General features: G+C 41.4%; 3 protein-coding genes across 3 annotated transcripts in view; all 3 read left to right on the top strand.

The window, feature by feature from the left end:
- The first annotated feature begins 3,274 nt into the window (after positions 1-3,274).
- On the top strand, positions 3,275-12,101 carry LOC308324827 (kelch-like protein 24). The gene is made up of 12 exons (XM_080777133.1): positions 3,275-3,330; positions 4,242-4,537; positions 5,106-5,240; positions 6,117-6,308; positions 7,420-7,563; positions 8,174-8,360; positions 9,021-9,167; positions 9,686-9,814; positions 10,061-10,237; positions 10,620-10,766; positions 10,882-11,047; positions 11,203-12,101. The coding sequence occupies exons 2-12, from the start codon at positions 4,268-4,270 to the stop codon at positions 11,366-11,368; spliced, it is 1,860 nt and encodes a 619-aa protein (XP_080633259.1). The 5' UTR covers positions 3,275-3,330; positions 4,242-4,267; the 3' UTR covers positions 11,369-12,101.
- Positions 12,102-13,761: 1,660 nt separating this feature from the next.
- Positions 13,762-23,404, top strand: uqcrc2a (ubiquinol-cytochrome c reductase core protein 2a). The gene is made up of 14 exons (XM_080774982.1): positions 13,762-13,871; positions 15,906-16,022; positions 16,861-17,010; positions 17,141-17,205; positions 17,502-17,558; positions 18,782-18,906; positions 19,215-19,312; positions 19,511-19,568; positions 20,891-20,986; positions 21,160-21,359; positions 21,586-21,666; positions 21,780-21,856; positions 22,813-22,966; positions 23,062-23,404. The coding sequence occupies exons 1-14, from the start codon at positions 13,836-13,838 to the stop codon at positions 23,143-23,145; spliced, it is 1,398 nt and encodes a 465-aa protein (XP_080631108.1). The 5' UTR covers positions 13,762-13,835; the 3' UTR covers positions 23,146-23,404.
- A 1,655-nt stretch (positions 23,405-25,059) lies between these two features.
- The window catches only part of mosmoa (modulator of smoothened a), a 26,770-nt gene continuing 24,787 nt past the window's right edge, over positions 25,060-27,042 (top strand). The window contains exon 1 of the mRNA XM_080777104.1: positions 25,060-26,167. Within this exon, the coding sequence (XP_080633230.1) occupies positions 26,062-26,167 (106 nt within the window). The 5' untranslated portion in view covers positions 25,060-26,061. The remainder of the gene's footprint in view (positions 26,168-27,042) is intronic.

Here is a 27,042-nt window from a genome sequence, read left to right as displayed (position 1 = left end):
TTCCTTCCTTTTATAAATGCACCATGTCTCTGTACGTATGTGTGTCAAATTTGACACACAGGTTCCACACCCCCACAGGGAGTGCAGTGCCCGGTGTCAAGTCAGTCGGACCCACAGTTGTCCAGAACCGCCACAAAAGGCCTCTGCCCGGGCTCTGGAAATGGGGCCCCTGCCCAGGGTCCATTATCCATATATGGAGCTGGCCTGTTCTGACATTACAACACTCCATATTTGGGCATGCCTGACACAGAACTCCATAGGAATAAAGGGACACAGAGAGACTGATACAGAAATCTCCATAAAAGGGACACAGACAGATGGGTGGAACTCTGACACGGCATGGATCTCCAACTTCCATCGTTACTGACTCTGTGCTCTACAGCCGGGCACCGGTCTATAGTAGTTTTAATTAACCATGTATTTTTATGAAATATAGCCACACATATTGTCGTGCAGGCAAGATTGCATATGAAAAATAGTGATTCTGTTGTGTTACTGAATGAGACTAAATTGGCTTAAATATGTGTGACTTATATAAAATGATTAACAGCATACATATAGTTACGTATGGGTTTCGCACACTGAAAGTATAGCAAATCAAGCTAGATCAACTATTTTCAGAATGTGCCATAGTGTGTATAAATCAGAATACTGTAAGAGCAAAATAGGCCGGGTGATGGCTGTCAACGTGGGAAATACTCGGAAATTAGCTGACCATGGATGGATTTAACTCTTTGTATGAAAAGAAACAACAAACCCAACCATATCACTATACTGCCACTTCTTAATCCATTGTCCAAATGAAAATAGATAAAGTTGCATGTTGAAAAGTTGCATACATAATATTGTCGTGCAGGCAAGATTGTATATGAATTGTATATGAAAAATATTCTGAGTGATTCTGTTGTGTTATTGCATAGCCTAAATAAACCAAATATTATTTTGTAATTACGACACCGGTAATTGTTTTGCTGTTTCACAACACACAAACAGATAAATACAGTTTAACCTAGAAAGATTGTACCTCTGCGAACACTATGCAAGTGTCAATATATTCCATTTCCACCCTAGATCTAGATATTGATTCTATGTGATGATTGTGATGTCATTTGATTACACTTTGTGACATCAAAGGATTAGTACCTACATCACTCAAATTTGGAAGGATTCCATTTCCAACATTTTTCGATGTCTTCATTCCTGAGATGTGATTTATTACTCCATATTTTCCTTGAGCTTGAATATGACTTTCACATTCAATATTTTACACCCAAAAATGTTTCATGGAAATCCGACTATCTCTTTTCAAATTATTTTTTGCTAACAGTCAAACACAAACAAACAACTCTGCTGGTAGAGTTGAAAATATAAATAATACAAATATTTAACTTTGTATCCAAATTTATATGGTTAAGTTACTTTAATTCATTTTTTATATGTTAAATTGTGTGTGTGTGTGTGTGTGTGTGTGTGTGTGTGTGTGTGTGTGTGTGTGTGTGTGTGTGTGTGTGTGTGCGTGCGTGCGTGCGTGCGTGCGTGCGTGCGCGCGCGCGCGCGCGCGTGTGTGTGTGTGTGTGTGTGTGTGTGTGTGTGTGTGTGTCTGTGTGTGAGAGAGAGAGAGAGAGAGAAAGAGCACAGAAGAGTCTTTGTTATGAATATAATAGACAACGTGAGTATTCAAAAGGATGACAGTGTGCCAACAGTGTGTTTGCTGCAAATGGTGAATCAAGTCATCAGTGTGTTCATGCGGAAAACTTGTTTTAGGCACAAGTGTTGATGGAGTGACTGTAACTGTTGCCTGTCCATTCAGAGCAAGCAGAAACTAACTGTTGTTCAACAGCCTTTCAATGTATTTTCCACACAGTCACCAGCTTCCTAAGTGGCCTTCATCAGGTCATACAAAAACAGATTGATTGATTGATTGATTGAAGTATTTATTAACAGATTGGAGAATTACAGTACATTTCAAGCACAACTCAATACAAAACTGTTAACTGTGGACGACACTATAAGCATTACACTTGTTTACAATAGGGTCCACCATGTTCAATTCATCATAACATTTATAGAGACGTACAAATATACACTTCTATATAGCCAAAAACAGGAAATCATCATAGAGGAGCTAAAAGGGTGTGTGTGTGTGTGTGTGTGTGTGTGTGTGTGTGTGTGTGTGTGTGTGTGTGTGTGTGTGTGTGTGCGTGCGTGCGTGCGTGCATGCGTGCGTGCGCATGCATGTGTGCATGTGTGTGTCTGTATTCAGGGATAATGTTGTTTCACATCTTTTTGTAAAATAACAAATTTCAGTTTAATAGCAATTTGATAAGCCGCCTCATCATCAGGACGGATAACAACTGTTTAGGAAGCTTGCATCTTTAGTAACAAAGTCCTCATTGGAATGAAAACAAAATGAAAATAGGTGCAAACTGTATAACACTGTCATTGCTACACTGCAAATTAAATGTATAATATACTGTACATACATACTACTTCTTCCACCTACAAAAGTGGTGGTGGTGGAAGATGTATTAAAATAGTACAAAAGTACAAAAAGTATTCTATACTTATACCCTATTACATATAGGGCTGGTTTATGTAGCCCATATTTTGTAGCCTAACAAAAGTCTTCAAGGTAATGTTTCAATAAAGTTTCCAAATTATCGTAGTGTAAAAAGTACAATATTTGCCCCTGAGATGTAGTGGAATAGAAGTATATTTTAAAATTCACACCCGTGTGAAGTAAGTGGTGCAACTCCGTGTGGGGGTCCCCGGAACATCCAGACTGGCCCGTGTCCGAATTTCTCAGAAATGGTTGAGAAATGACATAGTTACCGTATGGGGGTTTCCAGGGTCCCTCTACTGTACTGTACTGTCACTGTACTGTAGGCCTACTGTCACTGTAGCCTACTGTAGGCCTACTGTCACACCTGAAATCATCATACTGTATGCAGACAGTTATTTGTATGTGTGTGTTATAGGCTGCACAACAATGACACTTGGTTTTGAAAACCAACCAAATGCTATTTTCGTGCTCAGACAGATCCAGCAGTCAGAGATACACAAAGCTCTGTAATGAAGTGGTTGTGCCACTAAAAAAATGTCAAGTTTCCCACTGTGTTCATGACTGAGTAGGCCTACTAGTAGCCCTCGCAGCATTGCAACCATTTTTACTCACTCCTAACACAGGGTGGCACTGTGGCAGTACTCTCACGTGCCTCTCAAATATCAGCGGGTATAAAAACAAGGGAGAAGAAGGCGTTTTTTTTGTCACGACTCTGCACACTCTGTTTTGGTTCGTCTCTGTACAGTTGACGTTATGGTGTGCATCAGGTATTATAATCCCACAATTGCTTTACATGTTTCGCTTCCGTCTGTGTTTGTCTGTATTTGATTGCATATGACTCAAGCGTTCATCATTTGGAAGTTACTAGTTACTTACTTGCTACTGTCGCAAAGCTCTTCATCTGTGCTAACCAAGCGAACAAAATCCTTGTCAGCAACATTTTCGTCACAGACGAATACATTGGTTGTTTTTCACACGTATGAGCCATTCTAGGCCATAATTTAAAATGTAATCGATAAGACATTAAAAACCGTTTTCCCCTTGTGGTATGTTGAGCTCCCTCGTACTGTGATTGCATGCATCATGTGATGCAGTCACACTGTCATTTATTTATGTTCATTACATTAGTTATCTGGCTAGTAACCATTGGTGCACGAAAGTACTGGAGTTGAGTCTAGAATCTCTAGATGCTCCTGTTCCTCCTATAAGTACTACTCCAGGCAAATGAAAGCTGCTCATTCAAATTTGTACTTGAGTTAAAGTACTGGAATACAAGTTTGCTTTTTAAACACATTTCAAGTATTCAAAAGTACTTAAGTAGGCCTACAAAGTAAAAATATATTTTTTAATATCAATGCATTGCTGTATTAAATATATAAATAACAATACAAACAAACATCTGATATTTTCACTATATTGGGTGTAACCGATTCATTCATATTGTACTTTTTGTCAAAAGCACTTATAAATGTTGTGGAGTCAAAGTCCTAATTATCCAAAAATACAGACACAAATAAAGTACAGATAACTCAAATCTACTTGGGTTTTATAGCAAAATGTACAATGACACAGATGCTTTCCGAAATTGAATTGGTGAAAAATACAGTACTCGAGTAAATGTACCGTACTTGTCTCCACCACTGCCATTAACTCCATCCTGTCCTACTTTCGTATATAGGCTGGTCTAGCAAGGGGACTCGAGTCATGGCTGAAATTGTTCCAGTTAATGCCAGTTTGCCCCCCTGCCCCTTGGATGTGACCTTTGCCCTCCAGGAGGATGGCACCAGTGTCCCGCTGTCCGCAGTGGAGAGCGACAACTTTGTGTTTGTGGAGTCAAAGCATCCCAACAAGGTGCTAGAAGGCCTGAACAGTCTTCGGCTCAACAATGCTTTCTGTGATGTGATCATCTGCTGCGGGGGACAGGAATTCTCCTGCCACCGTATTGTTCTGGCCTCCTTTAGCTCCTACTTTCAGGTAAACGTGGATCCTTCACCCTTTCACGTTTATATTTATTATAATAATAATAATAGCTCAAATTTATATAGCGCTTTTCTAAATACCCAAAGCGCTTTACATAGGAACAGACTTCTGACTTTAATAAAAAAAGAAAAAAAGAATCACACTTGCAAGACTTTTTCAAGAATAGCAGATGTACAAGCTGGCAGCGTGAGCTTGTACATCTGCTATTTTTGAATAGCTAAAGCAAAAATCTAAAAGGACTCAAGATGCTTTCTCACTTTTAATGGGTTAATTAAAAGGGGGTAATAATACTTTACTGTGAAATACTGTACATTGTGTTATTGTGGTGGATACTAGCCGCCTTTTGCTTTTACTTTCAGGTAAATGGTAAACACAGATCTTCAATCTTTCATGTTTACATTTATTGCCCTGGTTTTGTTAACCATTTTCAGTTTTACCCTAGCGTACCACATATTGGCATGGAATAAAAAATAAAAATTGTTAAGGAATGTAATTCACTTGAATCCAATATCATGGTCTATCTAATAAATGAGTTGACAAATGAGTTTTCAACCTGACACAGGCAATGTTTTCAACTGACTTGATGGAGTCCAGACAGGAACGGGTGGCCATCAACGGAGTAGAACCTCAGATGATAGGCATGTTGGTTAGCTATGCCTACACATCAGTGGTGGTCATCTCCAAGGCTAATGTGCAGGTGATGTATTATCATAAACCTTACAGTATATGGCTGCAACCAGGGGCGTCATGTTTCAATAATGATTGTGAGTGCTCAAAGTCCCTCCCTGCTTCATCGTAGATTCGTAGTCAAATGGAAATAAAGCTGTACTGTACTGTATGCAACATTTATACTCTCTACCTGGCAGCAGAACAAAAGCCACCTTAGCATTTGAATGCCCAAGTTGGGCGGCCCAACACCTCTTGCCCAAGCGCCCGTAAAGGTGTGTGACTACGTGACATTTTGAGCAGGGGGAGGGGAAAGGGAGGGGAAATTCAGTCTTCATAATACGTGGGTGTATATTGGCTTATTATTTTAACCGTGGGTGTTTCAGCTACCAGGCAGTGCAGGCACCCCCGGAGTCTCCGCGCCTGGCTGCAACTATTGATTGCCTGCTTGGCGATTGTACTATCGATCTACTAGCTCACAACACGCTGCATCGTGATTCGTGACACGTGCTATCTTCAAGGTAGAGTAAGTGATTTCACTCAAAAAACCTTAGGTTTCGTTTTTGGCTGTGGGACCTAAGCCTTCGTCCAATCAGGATAGAGAGTCAAAAACGAAACCTAAGGTTTTTTGACCCCCAGGGGTTAACTGGGGACAGGGAGGAACTCCTTATGTGGTCAGCACACTCTATAGTAGAGAGGATTATCACAACAAAACAAAAAAATAAGTGATATTTGAATTAAGTGAAATCACTTACTCTACCTTTCAGTATTTTAGAAAATCCACTTTTATTGAAATTTTTTAAATGATTTTTAAATATATTTGTTTAGTTAACTATTGTAATTTTATATATATTGTCTCCATTTTTTATGCATCTGTGTTCATAAAAGATATTTTTATTTGGTCAAGGCGCTTCTGGCAGCAGCAAATCTGTTGGATATCATGGCTGTTCGAGAGGCCTGCTGTAATTTTATGGAGCGGCAGATGGATGAAATGAACTGTGTCGGGATTCACTGCTTTGCCGAGGCCCATTCCTGTAAAATGCTGGAGAAACGCAGCATGGATTACATGCTTGATCACTTCAGTACGGTGTACCAGCAGGTCAGAGACTGAGGGATCTGTGCAGTTCCTAAGTTGTTTGTCTGTGTTTGGCCTTTTCTCTGCATTTGTGGTGAGTTGTTACGGTACAATACAGGCCCACTTACTCAAATTCTGTGAAAACGCAGTATCAAAATTATGTTATAATTTGGCATTCTCATAAACAATACATCTGTTGGAAATCTGTTTGACCAGCTTAATCCGTCCTGCCTCCACAGTCCACACATACTTCCCATACTCCAGGCTGTAATGTCAGGAGTGGATCTTCATCCAGCTTCTACCTGTTAAACTCAGCCAAGCTCTAGTCTGTACACATATATAATCAATATAAACTTAAGTTTACAGTTAATACTAGAAAGGGTTCCAAAGCATTGAAAATAGAGAAATGGTTTTGAATGCTAGACGTTTACAATGTATTATAGACCAATATTCAATCGTACAGTATGCACAACTAGCAACTTCCTCCAACTGTGATTGCAGTTCCATTATGCTACCTGTAAAGCAGGTATAAAACATAATAGCCTATGTACATTAATATTTATTTAAAAAAAAAACTTTGTTTTTAGATCGGCCTCAGAGCTAAATGGGTAAATATATTTCTATTAAGAATCATCAAATAAATTTACACAACACTGATGATAGTGCTGTCACACAAGTCTACGTGTCTATCTATGAAATCTATTAAAGTTGAATCTGCAACGCAATTTTATACAGTATGTAGTGGGGGTCCCTGCTTCATCTCTCTCAGCTAAGGCGTTCTTGGTCTGAATAACGTTGAAGACCCCTGGTCTAATATGTAAATATCTGAAGTTGTCCCTTGTCTGTTGCCCTACTTTTGGTATTAATCAAACTCCCAAACTTCACCACCACATGTATCTGTGTAGAAACATTCAGTCATTTGTCAATGATTGGATGAATATTAACAGGATAGTTTAATATTTTTCTTCATAGCATTTTTGTCTTTCTTTCCAGTAGCTATAGTATGTTTAATTAAAAGGGGGGAATTAATACAGTAAAACTACACCATGGTATTGTGCTGGATATGGTGCCATTTTATTCCATTCAATACCTATTCAGGTGGTCTACTGTATCTTTCATTTTCTGCCCCTACTAGGATGAGTTCCTCTCTCTGTGTGTGGAGAAACTGACAGAGATTCTTGCCAATGACCATCTTAATGTGCCCAAGGAGGAGATGGTGTTTGAGGCTGCCATGTTGTGGTTAGACAAGTGTTCTACCCGCAAGCCAAGCTTTGAAAAGGTCAGTCCTTTTCGAGAAGTCAAATGCTAGCTATGGCATGCTTACTGTTGGTGGTCATTATAGTCTACATAAATAGATTTTATTGACAATATAGCATGAATTAAAATAACAATTTAAAAAATATAAAATAAATTGTATTTTGTCTTTAAAACCTTGAAAGATGAGTTTTCATAGTGATATTGATAAATGGTGTCAATCTTACTTGACTATAGTACCATTGAAATAAGCCAGAACAAAATCGTTTGATCATTAAAATAAACAGTGTTCAGTGGTCTTTTAAGACTTTCAGGTGGACCCTGAATGATACAGAAAAGGTTGAGAACTACTGGTGTAGCGAGACAGGAAACATAGTTGTTGCACACCACAGTTATGGAACAGGAATTGTAATTAAAACATGATTAACCCCAACTTCCCCATCGTCGTGTTTAAACAACCTAAAGGTTTAAGGCTAGGCCTTTAGGGTACAAAAAGTACAGTTTTAAATGGTGGTATACTGTACATGCACAATTGTTTCCTCACTTTGTCTTGCAGCAGAGATTTGAAGGCCATGTTTAATGTTGTTCACATATCCAGTTGGACTATAAAATAATTTCTGTCCTAATTGTTTAAGGTGCTAGAGCATATCCGCCTGCCTCTCATCAGCCCCTACTACCTCCATGATGTGATCGAGTCTCTGGATGTGGTGAAAGAATACCAGGGCTGCCAGAGGCTCATCTCTGAAGCCAAGGACTATCTACTGCTCCAGGACCGGCGTGGAGAGCTCTACTGCCACAGAGCACGGCCCCGCAGGTCCACAGGTGCCCTGCACTATACAATCCTTAGTTATTTGTAGTGTTAAATATACACTGAGGATTTTACTGTATGCCTGGCTTACACATGTGTGGTGTGCATGTTGCAACTGATGGTGGACAATATACGGGACATCAATGCTTTTCGAGTTGGGATTTCCAGTGTAGAGAAAAAACCCAGTCAGACAAGACAGAAAACGATTCTGATGCATTTTCTTCAGTTTTGTTTTTTATTCAGTCTTCATAGACCAATCATTTCATTATTGCATTTTCCGTTTCAAGCTTTGATTTCTGTTTGTTTTTATTGGTTGTCTTAGTTTTCTTCTTTGGCCTGTGCTGTGTTCATGTTCTGTCCCTCTGTATTAACCACTTAAACCCTATCTTAGTTTTTGTTGTCCCCCAGGGGTCTATACTATAGCTGATCTTAAAGCTCACAACGCCCCACATTGTGATTCGAGCTTTTTTCACCAAATGTTTACCCAGAGTAGGGACATGGGGTTCATGTGGTTAAAAGGGAACAAAGTCAAGCTATATCCAAAGGCCAGGATGCTTATGAGATGGTTCCTTTATGAATAAAGTTGGTTTCTCTTTGAACTCTTAAATCGACTCTGAGTCACTGCTCTGCTCTCTGTCCCTCCTCCTTCTCCCCCCTTGTTGCCCTGACAATAGGGACAGCTGAGGTGATAGTGACGGTGGGTGGAGAGGATGACAAGGTGGTGCTTCGCAGTGTGGAGAGCTTTGATCCCCTGACAAACCAGTGGAAGACTCTTGCATGTCTGCCCTTCGCTGTAAGCAAACATGGGCTGGTTGTGTCAGGTGAGAAGTGCCAACGGAGTCAACTGGCTTAGACCACTGGTTCTCAACGTTGGTTTGGGGGGCCATCGGTGGTCCGAATGGACCCTTTTTACTGGTCTAACTCTTGAGAGTGTACAGTGGGTTCTCTCTGGGACCCTAAACCACACTGTTAAACTCTCTGAGAGTGTACAAATGGAACCACTGGACAGGTCCATTTGGTTCCATTTTGTACACTCAGAGTTACAGCCCCATAAGTGTCTCATTTGGACAAAAATATCATATTTCATATGCCAGGCAGAAACCTTGTATCTCCTACTTCGTCATACAACAGTAGAGAAAATAGGCGATCTATAAGCTCAGTGTCTCATAAGTGGTTAAGTCTTAGTTTTTCAATTTCCATTTCTTGAAAAGTAACATACAAGGTTTCTGCTGACAGTGACGATATAATATAAATGTATCTTGAGCTCTGAAAATGTTTATTTCTATACCAACGTAACTTGGCATCACTATTTCTTTATTCTGCTCATCTTCTATCATAGGCTCTACTCTCTATTTGGCCGGAGGAGAGTTCCCTGATGGTTCAGCCAGTAGGGAGATGTGGCGCTATGACCCTTCCCGTGATTCATGGTTGGAGATGGCTCCCATGAATGTGGCACGTTCTGAATTGGGTAGGACTGTCAAACCCTCGCATTTACATTCAACCTGTCATCTTTATTTTCGGCATAGGTCGAAAATGTTACATTTTTTGAAAATGGCTAATCTACAATGCTTCATGATGCGACACGTTGTGAGCTTGTAGATTGGATATTTTCATGTGCCACCGCCTTATGACAATGTACAAAATAAGTCTCAAGGGTTGTTGCGGCCAATGTCATTCTGTACTAATTATCATTTTATATGTTACAACCCCATAGGCCTGGTGATGCTGGATGGCTATGTGTTTGCGGTGGGTGGCTGGGAGGGCCGCTCTCGCCTGGACTCCGTGGAATGTTATGACCCAAATGCCAATACCTGGCAGTTCAAGGAGTCCGTCAAAATGGCTGTCACCAGCCCAGCTGTAGTCGCATTAGATGGACTACTCTATGTTACTGGTATGGAACAGGGTTATGCGCCGTTATTCAGCCTAATGGGTTTTATGTAAAGCATAATGGTTAAAGCTAAAGTCTGTGACTTATCTTAATGATTTAAAACATACAGTAATTTTAATCAACCTGTATGGTACAGGTATGTTGTATAAAATATAACTATTACATCTGCAGTGTGCTCATATGTGGTCCACTGAGAAATTACACACCAGATTCAACACTAGATGCACTGTCATCTTTATTGTATCTTTTGGTCCCACTGACGGAAAACTTGATGATTGTACCTTTTTAATTAAGGTCCAGATGTCCAAAGCCTTTGGTATTATGTATTCGTCCTTTTCCCATTGACGATGAATGATGTTTTTCTATGTGTTCTCCTGGGTCTTAGGTGGTGCTGTACTGGAGGATGGTGATGGCACAGACCTAGCCCAGGTGTACAACCCTAAAACATCTGTGTGGCTAGAAGTGGCTCCTATGCAGATTGCACGTTCTGGTTCAGCTGCATGTACTCTGAAAGGAAAGATCTACGTTATAGGTATTGTATGTTCTTAATGGTTAGTTCCATAATAGACTCACTTCAACTTTACTGCAGTGTCAGCACATAATGGAGCTGTCTAACAGTCTTTATCCTGTTATTTACTTGTCTATAGGGGGTTGGCATGCCTCGACTGAGAACACGGACAAGGTTGAGTGTTATAATCCCAAGACTAATCAGTGGACCATGTGCGCCCCCATGAAAGAGCGACGCTACCGGCCTGGCGTGGCTGTGGTGGATGGGAAGATATATGTACTAGGAGGGGAGGAGGGCTGGGACAGGTAATACTTGATTTATACTTTATATACTTGATTTAACTCGGGCTTAAAGGTGTCTGCTTGTCCAGCTGCTCCATGAAAGCCTGGATAAAAATGTCAGTTTGTCTAGTCTACACACCAGGCATTTCTCTCATGGCTGTTGGTCTCTCTTCATCTAGGTATCATGATACCATCGAGCGATACTGTGAAGAGTCGGACACGTGGGAAATTGTGGGAGAGATGCCTACAAGTCGCAGCTGGCTAAGCTGTGTGTCTCTCCAGCTGAGGAAGGATGCATGCACAGCCAACGAATCTGCCACAGCCGATACCATACCTGTGAACTGAGGGGCCGGAAGATGAAGCAAAGCTTGTAGGGTGCCAAACCTCCCAGTGCAACATCATCCTTCTGTAGTTATTGGTGCCCTCCCCCCGTGGGCAGGAGGGGGGCACAGACTCAAGCGCTCCTTGCTTCAGCGACAAGGACCAGGAAGGTGCAAGTTTGTGCCAAGATTGCGTCGCTGTTTTAGAGGGTCTTTTTTTATAGATGATCTTTTCCCAGTGGCAAAGGTAGCGGGGTTAACTTGTGACGGCCTGCTGAGTCTTGCATGCTTGGGTCTGTTTTATTGCAGAGATGACAAAGGAAGGTCTCAACCCACATGAATCCATAGCAACTGTGATCACTGAGAAGCCTCAGTGAGTGTGTACAGGTTACAACTGTGTTACAGATGTCACATCAGGTCAAATCTGATCCGGTAGGTTCCCGGCCAATGTTGTGCATTTCTGTGTAATTATTCAGTGATGTTCCTCTGTTGTTTTGGGACTTGGCTCTGAGCGAAACTGTATTTGTTAAATTAATGCCTGTAAATATTTTGCTTGATCAAAAGATGCTCTATGGGCCAAAGAATTGTAGTTGTGAATCAGTATTTTTGACCCAGTGAAAAAAGCGGACTCACTGTATGCTAGAGGTCAAACTTGTAGACTCTGAATCATTGCCTTTAATGTATGTTGGCATCTATTTTTGTAATGTACCGCAAGTGTGCTTTATGAAAAATCAAGTCCAATAAAGATGTTAAATTCAGTAATGCATTTATGGCATTTTCTTTTCAAAGGTGAAAGCATATTATGCTTTCACTTGGAATAATCCAAGCTTGAATGTGTAACTAGCACATTAGAATGGTCAAATTGATCAAATATCTGGTTCTCAGAAATTATAAAGTTGATTGCAAACTTGATTAAAAGTACTGTATGAGCTGCCCATACTTGAGTGAGCCATATGTTGTGAGAGATGACTGATTGTGTGTCATTTTGATGGTGACCTTGACCCTTTTAAGACAAGGTTGAATAATTTATTTGAGTAGCTTACTGGTCAGTTATTTTGCTGAAAGACAAAGGGGAAAAACACCTCAGTCTAACTTAATTGGTGGAAGTAAAAAAGCATTCTATATTCGAAAAATAATTTAAAAAAAGAAAGCAAAAGAAACATCCCTTTGAATCTTGACAAGATTAAAGGAATAGGCTATTTCACTGTCTTTTTTTACACAAGATTATCTTGATTATCTTAATTGTCATTTTAACACCATGTAATCATAATGAAATCAACCTTACCCAAACAAACACATATTTTTCTGTGCTTCTAATAATAGGCTTACCAATTGCTACTCTTTAACATGCTGCGTCAGGCAGGAGCAGGGGGTCTTCAATGCTTTTCAGCCCAAGGACCCCCAGGCCCTCACCAACACTATATTCATATTGTTTAAAAACATGTTTCTATATTGTGGAACAGGAATATTTAAATAGCTAACTCCGTATAACCTTTTAGTATAGGATTAATGTAATTATGAATGTTGAGATAGAAGAATGTTGTGATATTTGATCATTTAATTGTAGGCCTATAGCCTATGTAATAATTGTGAGGGAAAAGTATTGTAGCTGCCCTATGTGATAAAAGTGTTAATTGGTATCCATCACTGGATGTTTGGTACTTCCTCAGTTGGCCTTTCTATCTGCACTGGAAATGTATTTCACTGCTGTAAGAAAATACAGATAAAAACAGACTGCAGAACAAATTCAAAGATTATTTATTTGTCTGTTGATTATTTGACTATTTTGTTACATAATATAGTTTTATAGGAGGATTATTACTACAAATGTACTATTTTACCATATAGTATAGCCTATTTCATTTTATTTTATTCTTAGTGTTATCAATCCAATCCTGTCCTTCAAGTTCACAATCACATTTTGTTTGTATTGTGAACTAGTGAATCAATACCGCCCCCATTTGGCAGAGTCTGTACTTAGATGTACTACGTAGATTTTGAACCTTAATAAAATGGGTGAAATATTATCATTTTAAAACGGTTGGAAATAGCATTTGGAGTAGTACTAATCAACTCGAATTGTAGGCCTACTTACAACTTTACATTCTCTCTGTCACTGTCACTTGTGATGGGTGAAATATACAAGGCATTCATTCAAAGTGTTTGCACTGAACTGATGTGATATCAAATGGGTTACTGTTACTTTATCACAAAAACGAACCCACTGTTTTAAACCTGTGATGTTAATAAAGATGATTCTGAATGACCAGATTAAATTTATACTTGATCAATTAAGTATTAGTGCTTCGCATTATCATAACAAACAGTTCCATTGCATGTTTTAGCTGTTGTGAAACCATAACCATCTACAGTATGAATTATTGGGTGCATGATGGGCATGATTGGTTGTACAGTAGAGCAGTGGATTGTGGGTAGCAGCGAGTGACATCCTCTGTGTTTTTAGCAGCGGCTGAAGGAGAGAGTTGGGAGTCATGAAAGGATTCAGATCTCTAACCCACCATGTCTCTGTGAGTCTTGTGTGTTTCACCATTTTACTTCAGTTCCTACGACCTGTTCCATTTCAACTGTGTGAATGTTAGCAGCTGCTGCTGTTTTGAAGACAGCCCTAACTACATTCTGCTGGCCAGTGGCTAGCTTAGCTAAGCTAGTTAGCTTTCCAGTGGGGAATGATTTGTCTATGATAGACTAGAGTTCAACTTGCAGGCTCTCCGTGAACCTTTCTCTCGTACATAAAGTCTAGTCAAATGACCACCTGAGGTGACATTCGGGACGCATAAATATAAGACCGTTTGTGTTATTGTGTCATTTGAAACCGTGTGTTGAGTTTGTAGCTCAACTGGATCCTGAAGGTCATTTCAGAACCTGTTTACTAACACATTGATATTGTAAGCCTAGAGCCCTAGACTAATATAAGTTGCATGGCTTTATACAACCCTGTTTTACAAATGTATATAGACCACCATAATATCATCATTCTTTTCTCTATCAGACAGTACTAAATTCACTATTCAGTCAGAACTACTGTCATGTTATTTGAGCCTTTGGCATGTCAAAATATATTTATGACAAGTGTGTCCTTTGGCTGTCATGGCAGATGTAGGCTACAGCATGTCTGGTTATTAGGCTATACAATCATGATGTTAGTTAGCCCCACAAGCAGAACCCAATGGTAGTAAAGTTTCTGACATTTTTAAGAAAAGCGACAATCAAATTTCATAAAAGCTTTATGTAGGGTTCCGAGAGGGGCTAGATGTTAGTCTGGTTGGTAGTGTTCTACTGGTTCATTTCAGGTCTTGACCGGGTCATTGGCACATGATCAACAGCCAGCATGAAAACCCCTTTTTAGTATAACTATTAACTGCACAACTGTTTGATATAACGCATTGTAGAGGTTATTATTCAAGTCAGCCTCAAACTGTAACTGTATAATGATAACTATAATTTAACTATGAAGATGTACGGTAGGTAAAGTAAGTGGAGCTTTAATTGCTGTAGTAGTCATACCATAAATTTAAGGGTCAGAAAACAGCACTCGAGCACTGTTCATGCAGCCCTGGAGTGTGACAAGCTGAAGTTTGAAATGCATTGTTTTCAGCAATTTTGTGTTTACTTATAATAGTACTGAAGCCTACACAGGCAGTTGTTTTTAAATTGTAAATGGTGCATACTTCAGTTCGCCATCAGTTCACACTGGCGGAGGAAAGCAAGTGCAGGTTGGTGCCTCGAGAGCAACTAGGGGTTTAGCTGCTTTAGCATCTTGCTCAAGGACACTTCGACAACTCTGGTGGAACCCGGGATCGAACTAGGAACCTTACGGTTTTGGAATCCAAAGGAAAGCGCACATCTCTAGAAAACTTTCAAGTGCTGAACAAAAAGATGCATACAGGAGAAGTAGTCCGACTCCGCACACTGTTTCGTAGCTCCCACAGGATATTTATTTAATAATATGGATTACGGTTTTCCCATCCGGCTGTTCTACCGGCAACTCGACCCCTGATCTGCTGAGTGTGTTCCAGGGGGTCCCCAGCTGAATGATTCATACTAGTTAGGAATGGAGCGTTTGGGGATTCAACTTTGCGAGTGTACAAATGGACCCTTACAAGTTGCAAGTCACAGATTTTACAGTGTAAATTGGTGTCCTAGCTAGAGATACAAATTGTATCAAATGGGGTCAGTTGCCTAATACTTGCTTTAAAAAAAGGTTGAGATTGAATCACATTCATGACCCTTGTAATAAGAGTTGCAGAAGAGTGTGGAGAGGCAGTGTTAAGTTTAGCTGTCATAAGTGTAGTGTGCACTACACATGCTTAAAGAGCTGCTCTCAAATAATCCATACTGTGTGATGTTTGTTTATTTCACGTAATGTATTTGTATTTTTGAACATTTTGTGTAAAACTAAATTAATAAAGAAATTTAACCTTTGATCAGGTTTGGTTATTGACTTGGAAGTTGGGACATCACAACTTTTGTCCACTTTTATCCACAGCTTAAAATCCCTCAGAGGAGAAATAAACCAACTTTATTTGATGTCATTTCCACAGAAACGATGCTATGCTGCTGCTGCCAGGAGGAGCGCAGCTCTAACTGAAGCATTTGAGGCACCAAAGCCCGGCCACAAGAAAGCCCCCGCTGCCCCCCTCCCTCCTCAGAATGTTCAGGTACAGTAGGTACAGCTCCTGTTTACACAAACTGCTGGCCTGAATTGTACGCACGTCTTCAAAAATGATTGAAAATGTACTCCCCCCACAATTTCTAAATTATACCACATCTGCATCTAGCAGAATGTGTTTAACATTTTATGCTGTGATGACACCTGAATTTCCTATCGGATTTATCGATCGATCAAATCATTTTTCTGGAGCAGCGAATGATCGACCGCATGTACGACCGTTGTTCCCGCTTGTCGGTCCGTTGGTGTGTCTAATCTGCGTGTGCAACCCCCCCAGACATCTGGACAACCCCCTATACAATCATCTCTCTTTTGATGTAAAACATTCCCCAGTATCAATACTTTTCACAAAAAGCAATCTGCATCCTAAATGCTTCACCGGAAAAGAAAATCCAAATCAAAGAAGGTATAATTGTTTTGGCAATATATTAGTGCATCTTGAATGAATGCCTCTTAACTGGGAACACTGTCATACACTACATATCATTGGTGTCTCTAAATCTCCCAATATAAATATAAATCCATCTAAACGCTGATGAAGGCTGAATAGCTGAAACACATCTGTTACGTTTCCTGGTGAAGGACATTAATTATTTACAGACTACAGTGTGCTGGCTTCATTCTCTTGACTCTTCACATTAATTATGTGAAGCTGTGCACCAAAATACTTTTGATATTGTATTGGGAGTTTTGCAGGTATTCAGGTTTCTCTGTCTCTAAATCCCATCCTGACCTATTCCTCTGCGGAACCCACCGATTCTTTATCCAGAAATAATGTGCCCAGTTGTTTGCCTCTCAGTTTAATGCGTTTCCTTTTATTTCCACAGGTGTCCAAGCTTCCAAATGGTCTAGTAATTGCATCGTTGGAGAACTACTCCCCCTTGTGCAGCGTTGGTGTGTTTGTGAAAGCTGGCAGTCGATATGAGACTGTGGAGAACCAGGGGGTCTCTCATGTACTGCGGTTGGCAGCCAGCTTGGTAATGCACACTGAGAGCAGTGACTCACTACTCCCCTCGCTATGTTTTGTGAATGAGCTCTGTTAACTAGACCGGTACTGTTGCTGGGGGAAGATGTGGGCTCTCTTGACGTTGTTGTTGTCATCTGCAGACTACGAAGGGTGCTTCAGCCTTGAAGATCTGTCGTGGCGTGGAGTCGGTGGGGGGCAGCTTGAGGTTAGTGTGTGTTTGTTTATTAAAGGATCCCCATTAGAGGTACATAAATTAGCATCTAGCTTTCCTGGGTACAATTAAAGACACAAGATTTTTTTTACAAAAATAAAATAAAATGTACAGGCAAATTAAAGTACACCAATTATTTGGCATGATAGCTCTTGAAGTACTACTCCAAATCTCTCTCACTTACACATACACATGTCCCCACTTAACCTAGTATAAGCTATAAATAAACCAAAAACTCATTACTTTCTTTTTGCCCACTAACCCAAATGGTATCCTGTGTTTCCATGTAGTGTGACGTCAACGAGGGAGACCATAGTGTACTCAGTGGAGTGCTTGAGAGACGATCTGTAAGTACTGTCATACACGATACACCAGGGGTACTCAAACGGCTTAACCTGGGGAAATGGCAACAAGCCAGGGGCTTGTGGTTGATAATGGTTGGCCAGAGATTGTCAAAGCAAGGCTAAATCATCTGTCCAATTGTGGTTAAAGTGATGGTTTTTGGCATCAACCTTTTGGTGCTAGCTGCTGCTCATCACTGCAAATGTGAGTGGTGCACTGGCGATGTGCGGTTCTGCTGAGTGATATTATGAATGTAATGCTGGATATTATTAATGTAATAGTAATGTTATTCAATGTCATTGAAGTAATTTAATGTAATGCAATTTGCTTTAATTAAAGATATGATCAGGTCTTTTTTTATTATCTTATATAATAAGATTTGCACACTCAAATCTGTTCAAAATCAATTTATTGCTGCAAGCTTTCGGTCTACTGACCTTCAGTCCTGAAGAAGGTCTACAGCTGTAGACCTTTTCTTTTGGTGAGTGTTCCCCCCCAGAATAGGGATGCTGAAGCAATCTGTCGAGATGCAGACTTCTATTCTCAAGTTTTCTCGTAACACATACTGGGAAAGGTTTACAAATGTATATACTGTAATATGACATCAATGCAAGGTTCCATAAAGTAACAATGAAATTCAGGGGTGCTTTGGATGAAAATGTTATGTACATGAGGTGACCTAAGACAAGAAAGTTTAAGAACCGCTGCAGTAGACATGTGTATTATATATACAGATATAGTAATAGTATAGACCTGAGTTTATGCTTGATTAGAAGTACTTTCTCTCTGAAGATGAACACTTTTTGAACAGCCAGGGAAAGTGACAGTACCTCACATTGCTTAAAGTAAACAAGGTTGTATTTCACTAGTGGTGCAGTGATGTATGTGTTGCTTTGGACCATTGCCAAAGTGCCTCATAGATTACTGATAAGAATCAAGGGTAGAAGTCACTGCTTCCATCTGCAGAAATTCCTCTCTCATTTAACCACTTAAGAACTATGCGATCAACATTAAAAGAATAAATAGCATAGATCTACAAGCACACATGTTTGACCTGTTCTGAGCTGCTAATTTATGTTTAGGTTTGCAAATAAAGGTTGTAAATTGGATTGTGTATATTCTGAAATTAATCTACAAGCTAACAATGTACTGTGATTGCTGTTTGTTATGTTTGATGAAAATAACAATACTATTTTTTTCTGTCTGTGTGTCTCTTTCCACCCTCCAGACATACAGTGGCAGAGTTCTTGGTCGATGTGACCACAGCTCAGGAGTTCCGACCATGGGAGGTGAAAGATCTGACCCCCAGGGTGAAGCTAGACATGGCCCTGGCTCAGCAGTATCCACAGATAGGTGGATAACATCATGTTGTTTATGGAATTTGTTGATTAAGAGTGTTGTTGTTATGCTATTTAGTATTTCCGGCAAGTTACAATGAAGTACACATACGTCTGAGACACATCTTTATAAATGAGATTTGAAGTGCAACCCAACTACTGTAGTAATGTCGTTCAAATCTGATTTTCAAAATCGGTCTCCATGTTTTTTGATTTGAGTTCAGACTCCAATTCGTTTCCAATCTGGATAAGCTAAAAATATATATGTGCTTCCTGTCTTCTGACTTCTGGCTGGGATGTGGTTTGCTTATCTATCTCTTGCAGGAGTTATTGAGAAGTTGCATGAAGCAGCGTACAAGAATGCCCTATCCAACTCCCTGTACTGCCCTGAATTCATGGTCGGCCAAGTTACCCCTGAACAGGTGTGTGCTCTGTACCTTCAAGTAGGAAAATAGTTCAGTACCCTGGTCCTGGAAGTCAGCTTTATTTCACAGACATTCTCTGCCTTCTGAGAAGTGAGGCAATAAGCAACTGACTCACATTCTCATCGTGTTAAATTTGTCTCAAAACAAGTGATTTCAGACTTCAGATTTCATTTCTTTATTGTCCCCTCCCTGTAGCTGCTGTCCTTTGTTGAGAACAATTTCACCACTGGCAGAATGGCTCTTGTAGGACTAGGTGAGTGGCTAATGCCTAAAGTCAAGTGTAGTCTCACGTAGCTAGACATTTGGAGCTCTCCGCCTTTCAAAATGTCTGCCGACAATGTATGGGATTAAACTCAGTGAAACAATTCAGACATTTAAAAATATATATATATTAATTACCAATGCAAAGACTTTATGTTGGACTGTGGTGTCATTTGTTTTCAAAGCAATGGCTGTAGGAGGTGGCAGTCGTGGTTGCCTCTGTTCTAGCCCCTACAGTATATTGAATTTAGATGTCCACAGACGTTTCGGTAGGCAGATGTCTGAGATTCTGTCTAGCTACTCGAGACTACCTAAAGACATACCCATGCTCTGCTGTTGTCTTTCTGAAGAATGTCCCTCTTGTGATGCTGTCTTGGTAATGACTGGCTGACTCAATTAAGAATGGTATCTAGTGTTGTAATAACATCTGTCTATAAACCACCACCTGTAGACTTCATATTTCCCCAGCCAATCCCTAAAGTACACAGTAAACCACAGATCATAATTGGTGACTTCAACAGCCACAGTACCCAGTGGGGCTACCCTGAAATGAACAAGGATGGAGAAGCAGTAGAGGACTGGATGGATACTAACCAGCTAAGTCTTATCCATGACCCCAAGCTACCACACTCATTTTTCAGTGCTCGCTGGAAACGTGGCTACAACCCAGATCTCACCATAGTCACAAGTAACATCGTTGGACTGTGTAAAAAGACTGTGCTGGACCCTTTTCCATCAAGCCAACACCGTCCCATTGGGATCCTAATCGATGCGGCTGTAGTCCCAACCATCGTGCCCTTTAAAAGGCGTTTCAACTACAAGAAAGTAGACTGGAAAGGTTTCACCAATGGGCTGGAAGAGAAGATCGGAAATATAATACCAGTTAGCAAGATCAAGCATTGATGTTAGCATGTTAGCATTGATCTACGATCAATTTGCTAACCTGGTGTTGAAAACTGCTCGGAAATACATCCCACAAGGCTGTAGAGTTTAATATATATATATATACACTGTAAATAAACACGTGTGTGCATACCCGTGCCTGCCTGTTTACTGGGCTTGTTGGCTTGTTGGCATGTGCTAGATGCCAGTATGTGGACAAAAGATCACGAGTTGTACTAATGGTAACATGATGTAGGAGTTAGTTTACATGATCTCAGTCCCTCTGTGTATACAGTATGTGAAAGGCACACATTTTTATCTGTTGTGTGGGACCATATATCACACTTGTAACTCCATAATGATTATATTCCACCTATATGCTTATGCTGTTTATAGGCTAAAATGTTGTTATTCTCTTATCTCTCTGTCCAGGTGTGAAGCACTCAGTTCTGAGGCAGTTAGGTGAGGGGCTCCTGAGTGGTCGCAGTGGCCCTGGAGCACCTGGGGCCAAAGCTGTCTACCGTGGAGGTAAAATCTCCATTATGCAGTGACAGTGATGTATGTACATGTATGTAGCATGCTTTTTAATATATTGATTATACGGTAAAGTACATTTGAGCTCACTGCACATGTTTGCTTGGAACACGCTGGTTTTGGAACACGCTGGTTTAGGTGGTTGTTACGGTACATTTTGTGTGTAGGTGAGCTGCGGGTGCAGAACAACGATAGCCTGGTACACGCGCTGATCGCCTGTGAAGGTGCCGTGGCAGGTTCAGCAGAGGCTAATGCCTTCAGTGTGCTGCAGAGGATCCTGGGAGCCGGCCCACATGTAAAGAGGGGTTCCAACATCATCAGCAAATTGAGCCAAGGCATCGCCAAAGCCACCACACAGCCCTTTGATGTGAGGTTTCACTATCGTGTTTGTCTCTTGAATACTAGTATTTTTGTGGATAACTTTTTTGAACTCTGGACTACCAGACCACCAGATTTCTATTTTCATTTGTTGCAATGAACAAACTGCACTCATCATTACTTACTATCGATGGCTAACAATCAGATAGGCCATGCCATTATTTGGCTGTGTTGTTTCAAACAAAATATACATGTTTTTTGTATTACGGTTTCAGGCCTCAGCCTTCCATAGCACATATTCTGACTCTGGGCTCTTTGGAGTGTACACCATTGCACAAGCTGACTCTGCAGGAGAGGTGAGTGCCAGCTTTTAAATTGCACTCCAAGATGAATGAAGATGCAGCAAAATGCCCATTAGTGTTGATTTTGTATTTCACTTAACTCACACTGGCCATCCATCTCTGTATAGGTGATCAAGGCAGCCATTGCCCAGGTGATGAGTTTGGCTGAGGGAAACGTCACCGAGGCTGACATCACCAGAGCAAAGTGAGTACCACAGGTCAATCACAAATGGGGTTTCTAGCAGACATCTGAGTGTTTCTATTATTGTGTGTGTGTGTGTGTGTGTGTGTGTGTGTGTGTGTGTGTGTGTGTGTGTGTGTGTGTGTGTGTGTGTGTGTGTGTGTGTGTGTGTGTGTGTGTGTGTGCTACAATTACTTGTTGCTTGAGCTTGGGATTCCTACTTTTTAATATAGCTTTTCTTCTTTAAAAAAAAAATTGAAACGTGTTTTTGTCAGTTCATTATTAGCAGACTTCAATGAATGTCACTCATTGGATGTAGGGTCCCGTTGATAGTTCTGATGCTCTTTGATGGTAAATGGACTTGGTGAATTTATAAAGCGCTTTTATCCAAAGTGCTTTACATAGATTGTGTTCACCCATTCACACACGCATTCATACACCAATGGCGGAGGAAACTAGCCTTGTGTAGCCTGCCTTTGCAATGCATAATGCCCCAGGCTAAGTCTGGCCCCTCTCTTTGTGTGAGGACTTCACGGCCGAGCCAACCAGATTCGTCTGGAACTAGGCTATAACCAACAGGGTTATAACCTGTATGCAGTACCCAGTATGCAAATATGGGGCGGGACATTGCGGGAAAAAATCTAATGCTGAGACTAATATCCACACAGTGATATTAGTATTGCTACGGAAGGCTAGTAGGAAACCATGTAAGGCACCAACCTGCACATAGGGAGCAATTAGGAGTTCAGTGTCTTACTCAAGGACACTAATTCTGGGATCAGTCTTGCTCAAGGACACTAATTCTAGGGGAGTCCGGGATCAAACTGGGAACCTCATGGTTTCCATCCAGCCACTCTACCCCTCAGCCATTGCCGCTCACTTTGATCTTCCCATGGCCACATTGTGATCACATTGTTCATGTATCTATGGGAGTGTCGTATCGCTACTTTTGTCTAACTTCTGTTGACCTCGATGTGTAGGAACCAGGTGAAATCAGAGTACTTAATGTCCATCGAGACCTCTGAGGGCCTAATTGAGGAGCTTGGAGCCCAAGCCTTGGCCACTGGATCCTATCAGTCACCTGATGTCGTTCTCCAAAGTATAGATGCTGTCACCCACGCTGATGTGGTCAATGTGAGTATTTTACCCTCACCCTCACTCAATGTTTTTACACAGGCCATGGCTTAAGTGGTTATTAAGTGACCTCTCTATTTCCCTCCTTGTTCCAGGCTGCAAAGAAATTTCTGGACAGCAAGAAAACAATGGCAGCTAGTGGACAACTTATCAGTACACCATTTGTGGACGAAGTATGAAAATAGAATCCAGAAACGGGAAGTTAGTTAATGTTTTAACTAGGGCAGGTTATGCCCCGCTGCTTACAAAGGTAAAAGGAAAGGGGACATCAGACTCATGGCGTCCTCCGGCGAATGTTAATCCCTTTGTTGTCACCAATCATTTATAAAGTATGCCCTGCAATAATGAAAACGGACATGGAGCTGGAGAATTTTGTTGTTGTTGTTCATTTCACTGTATATCTAATGTAAATGCATTAAATGGTCTATCTACGGTAAATTATGTCTGGTCTTCTCAATTTGTATAATTAGGAATTAGGAATGTATTTACATTGAATGAACCAGAAGAGGGAGACAGAGTGCAGACTAGAGATGAGACAAATGTATGGGAAGGGCTTTAATCTGGGAAAGTGTTTATGATGATGCCTCTAGTCTATATGTGACCCGCTGGTTCCTCCTGTACCCGAGTGTGTTCTGTGTACTGTACCGACATTCATTTTCAGGCACATAGTGTAAAAAGGAGGACAAAATGTATTGCTTTAACAGATGCTAGTGTTGCCTAACTGGAATGGGTGGATGGTTGACATAATTTAGGCCTATTTGTGACAACACACGCAAGTGACAACACTTGTGAATGCATAGTAGCTCAGTATATAATCTTATTTAAAATATGCATCCTTTTAGGTTATCCAAGGCATGGATAACTTGGATTCCAAGTCCTATTTTGGGACCGTGCCTATGTTCTATGTTCCCCGGGCCCACCCTGCAAAAAGCGGGCTGGCGCTTTGGAATGGGGGGTCCGATAAACATATCCGACTGGATGATAGCAGACTGCTGGACGAGCGCTGGTGCACTGGCATGGGGGGTCAGATCAACATATGGAATTAATTCTGTACTGGCCATATATGGAGCTTGTCTTGAGTGTACAGGGTTTGATGAGGTCAGATCAACATGGAATGTCAGAACAGGTCACCTCCATATATGGAGATCTAAGGGTTCCAGCGGGGGTAGTGTACAGGGTTTGATGAGGGCCCAGTTGGGGCCGGGCCTTAATTTTCGGGCCGGTTAGAGAACTCTAGTTTTCGCCGGCTGCGAAAACTAGAGGGTGGTCACAGACGTATACGAAAACAGTACTTGCGCTCTGCTCGCGCAAGTATTAACTTTGGGGCTGGCCCGTCTAGAGTTTAAATGGACTGGTATCAGTCAAAAGGGAGACATCGAAGAGGAAGGATGGATGGGGAAGGATCAACATAATGGAATGTCAGAACAGGTCAACTACATATGGAGATCTATGGGTGAGATCTGAGGTCAGATGTAGATGCTATAGCCAATATGATGACATCAGGGATCTCCATATATGGTCTTAATACTGATGATCTCCATCCCTGATGTCACGTGGTTGTCATGTGAGGTTGTCACGAGATTCAATCAGTCACCCCCAGGCATGACCAGTCCATATATGGTCATGCCTGGGGGTGACTGACTGAATGACTGACGGGAAATGCACAATTTCATATATTAAATGTGACCGAATAAACTAAACCCTAAACATAACCATAAACCCTAAGGTAAGTGGGACTGGGGAACATTTCATCCTATTCTAAAACTGCAGGACTGCTGCAACTTCACACAAGGCATCAAATCAAGCCTCTACCTGTACTGTACATCTATCTAAATCTGCTATTTTCGATGTAAATTTGTCAAACAGAGACGCCAGGGTTAGTGTTGCATTGATTGATTCATTGATGCATAGTCAATTAGTCATATAGTGCATACAAGAATGTGAGTCAGTGACGAAGACTCCCGAGTCCCAAGGCACCTCGACGACCAGAACTCGACCCCCCCTTGACATGTTAGGAATCTCGCGAGACGAGAAGTGATGCCCCCCGCCCGCCCCCCGAACGTGAAAACAGGAGCGCTGTGTGTGTTGTGTCTGTGGGGGTGTTTGCTTCAATCGCCGCTCCGCTTCATGTCATTTGGAAGAAAGAGGGGCTGAGCTTAGAGGTGGTGGAGGGCTTTAACCATAACAATAACCTACCCACTCTACCCTTTTACATTAATGTCCTTTTATACACTGCAGTTTGAGGCGAAATAGGCTTTATTAAGCAGCAGCCCCTAGGAACCTCTCCTCTCTGCTCGGTGGTGGTGTCTCTCTCTCTGCTAGCGGACTTCAACACAAACACAGATGCTATTCCAGGGGAGGAGAAGGAGAAGCGGCTCAAGCGGGCATGAATAAGCAGCAGACGGGATAAGGAGGAGGAGGATGGGTTCTTCTCAGCGGTAGACCGACCATCACCACCACCACCCTGAAGTTACGACGCGTTCGCTTCGGTTCCTCTGCGGTCTCGGCTTGCCGTTCGGTGGAGGTGACATTATTTTGTTCTTGAAATGCTAACGCAGTCCGGCTCTGGGACGCAGCAGCAGGCAGGAGACAGCCTCTGCTGCTGGGCCGCAGTTCTGCGCACCGAGTCCGAATTCGGGTACTGTTGAAAACGCTAGCTAGCTGCCCTGCTAGCCGCAGTCACCCGATGCTGCTGCTGCTGCCGAGCGGATCCAAACCCGAACACAAGCGGCTGGAGGAGCGTTGGGCCCTGGAGGCGCTGCTGCCTGCCGGACGGCTTCTGGCTTTCATCGACGGAGGTGGACGACTGTGGCACCGGAGATGTGATGCCCTCTGCGCGTCACGTTTCAGCGTTTTCTAGCTGAATGTGTCGGCTGCCCCCCTTGCTGCTGGACCAAATAATGCGAGAACCACAACAGCAGTGTCCTTTTGATGGGGGCGAGGTAGACTGATTTGCAATCAGGGGATATCCGAGCTTCTCTTCCACCTTTTATTTCACGGTCTGGGGGGGTGGGTGGGTCGCATCTGAACCGGACCCCCAGGCCACATTCAGCACACCCTGCAACACTAAAAGACCACAAACTGAAGCTGGCGTGATGGATAAACTGACCATAATATCAGGATGCCTCTTTCTGGCAGCAGATATATTTGCAATAGCCAGCATTGCAAACCCAGATTGGATCAACACTGGTGAATCAGCAGGTAATTAATTATCACAGGAAATAAGTTAGCGTTAGCGTACGTTGTTCTTTTTGCAGCATTTCTTGTCACTGTGACACTGTCTCTGTGACCCAACCAGACATCAGCCTAACCATAAGAATGATCCACATCGCAAATATTTATCCTGTTTATAACATTTAATCTGCAGTAATCTATTTTTAATTGAAGCAGTTGCACAGCAGTTAATTTATTAAAACACTTTAACCCCATATTACCCATACCAAGGGTACACTTATTATTATTTTAATCGTCTCTTTAGAAGACATTTGCTTGTTAATGCGCCTCTTGTGGAGTGCGTCAGTTCAGGTCAGGTGATGGTGAGGATACAGTGGTAACAGTGACACTATACCGTAGCCTCACCATGTGATCCGGGTCTGAGACCTGGGGTGGCTTCACGTGAGAAACTGTAGACCGTGGAGCAGGTGTTGGATGTTGCCTCCGTACTTACTGATCCCTTATATATAACTCTATGACTATGACTGATCCACACGCACCAGTGTTGCCAGATTTTGCGAGATAAATAAGCAACCCACAAGAAGCGACTAGGCCACTGTCACATGAACACTTAAATCCTATAGTAGTAATACATCGGATATTTTTATTTGAAAATAACCGATCTACAAACTCGTAGAGCTATTTTCCAAAATAAATAAATAATAATAATCTGGTAAGGTCCTCCCTGGCATAAAATATGTTCAGATGGGGGGTTGGGGACAAATTCATATTAATTTGACTGTGACATGACATTTGAAAACCACTGGTTTAAATAACAATTAAAACATTTGGAACCCGCAAGCCGCAACTACCAATATTTACAAGCAACCTTAGAGAAAAACAAGCCCAAAGTCGTTTGTAAT

This window comes from Protomyctophum bolini (genome assembly GCF_963924005.1).
Source record: "Protomyctophum bolini genome assembly, chromosome: 11".
Taxonomy (NCBI): domain Eukaryota; kingdom Metazoa; phylum Chordata; class Actinopteri; order Myctophiformes; family Myctophidae; genus Protomyctophum; species Protomyctophum bolini.
This window is presented reverse-complemented; position numbering and strand designations above follow the sequence as displayed.

Excerpts from the sequence above, each read along its gene's own strand:
- uqcrc2a (XM_080774982.1), top strand. The coding sequence starts at position 13,836 with ATGAAAGGATTCAGATCTCTAACCCACCATGTCTCT. Across the intron at positions 19,313-19,510 it reads GCCAAGTTACCCCTGAACAG|CTGCTGTCCTTTGTTGAGAA; the intron begins GTGTGTGCTCTG and ends CCCTCCCTGTAG. Across the intron at positions 21,360-21,585 it reads CCACCACACAGCCCTTTGAT|GCCTCAGCCTTCCATAGCAC; the intron begins GTGAGGTTTCAC and ends TTACGGTTTCAG.
- LOC308324827 (XM_080777133.1), top strand. The coding sequence starts at position 4,268 with ATGGCTGAAATTGTTCCAGTTAATGCCAGTTTGCCCCCCTGCCCCTTG. Across the intron at positions 7,564-8,173 it reads GCAAGCCAAGCTTTGAAAAG|GTGCTAGAGCATATCCGCCT; the intron begins GTCAGTCCTTTT and ends TAATTGTTTAAG. Across the intron at positions 8,361-9,020 it reads ACGGCCCCGCAGGTCCACAG|GGACAGCTGAGGTGATAGTG; the intron begins GTGCCCTGCACT and ends CCCTGACAATAG.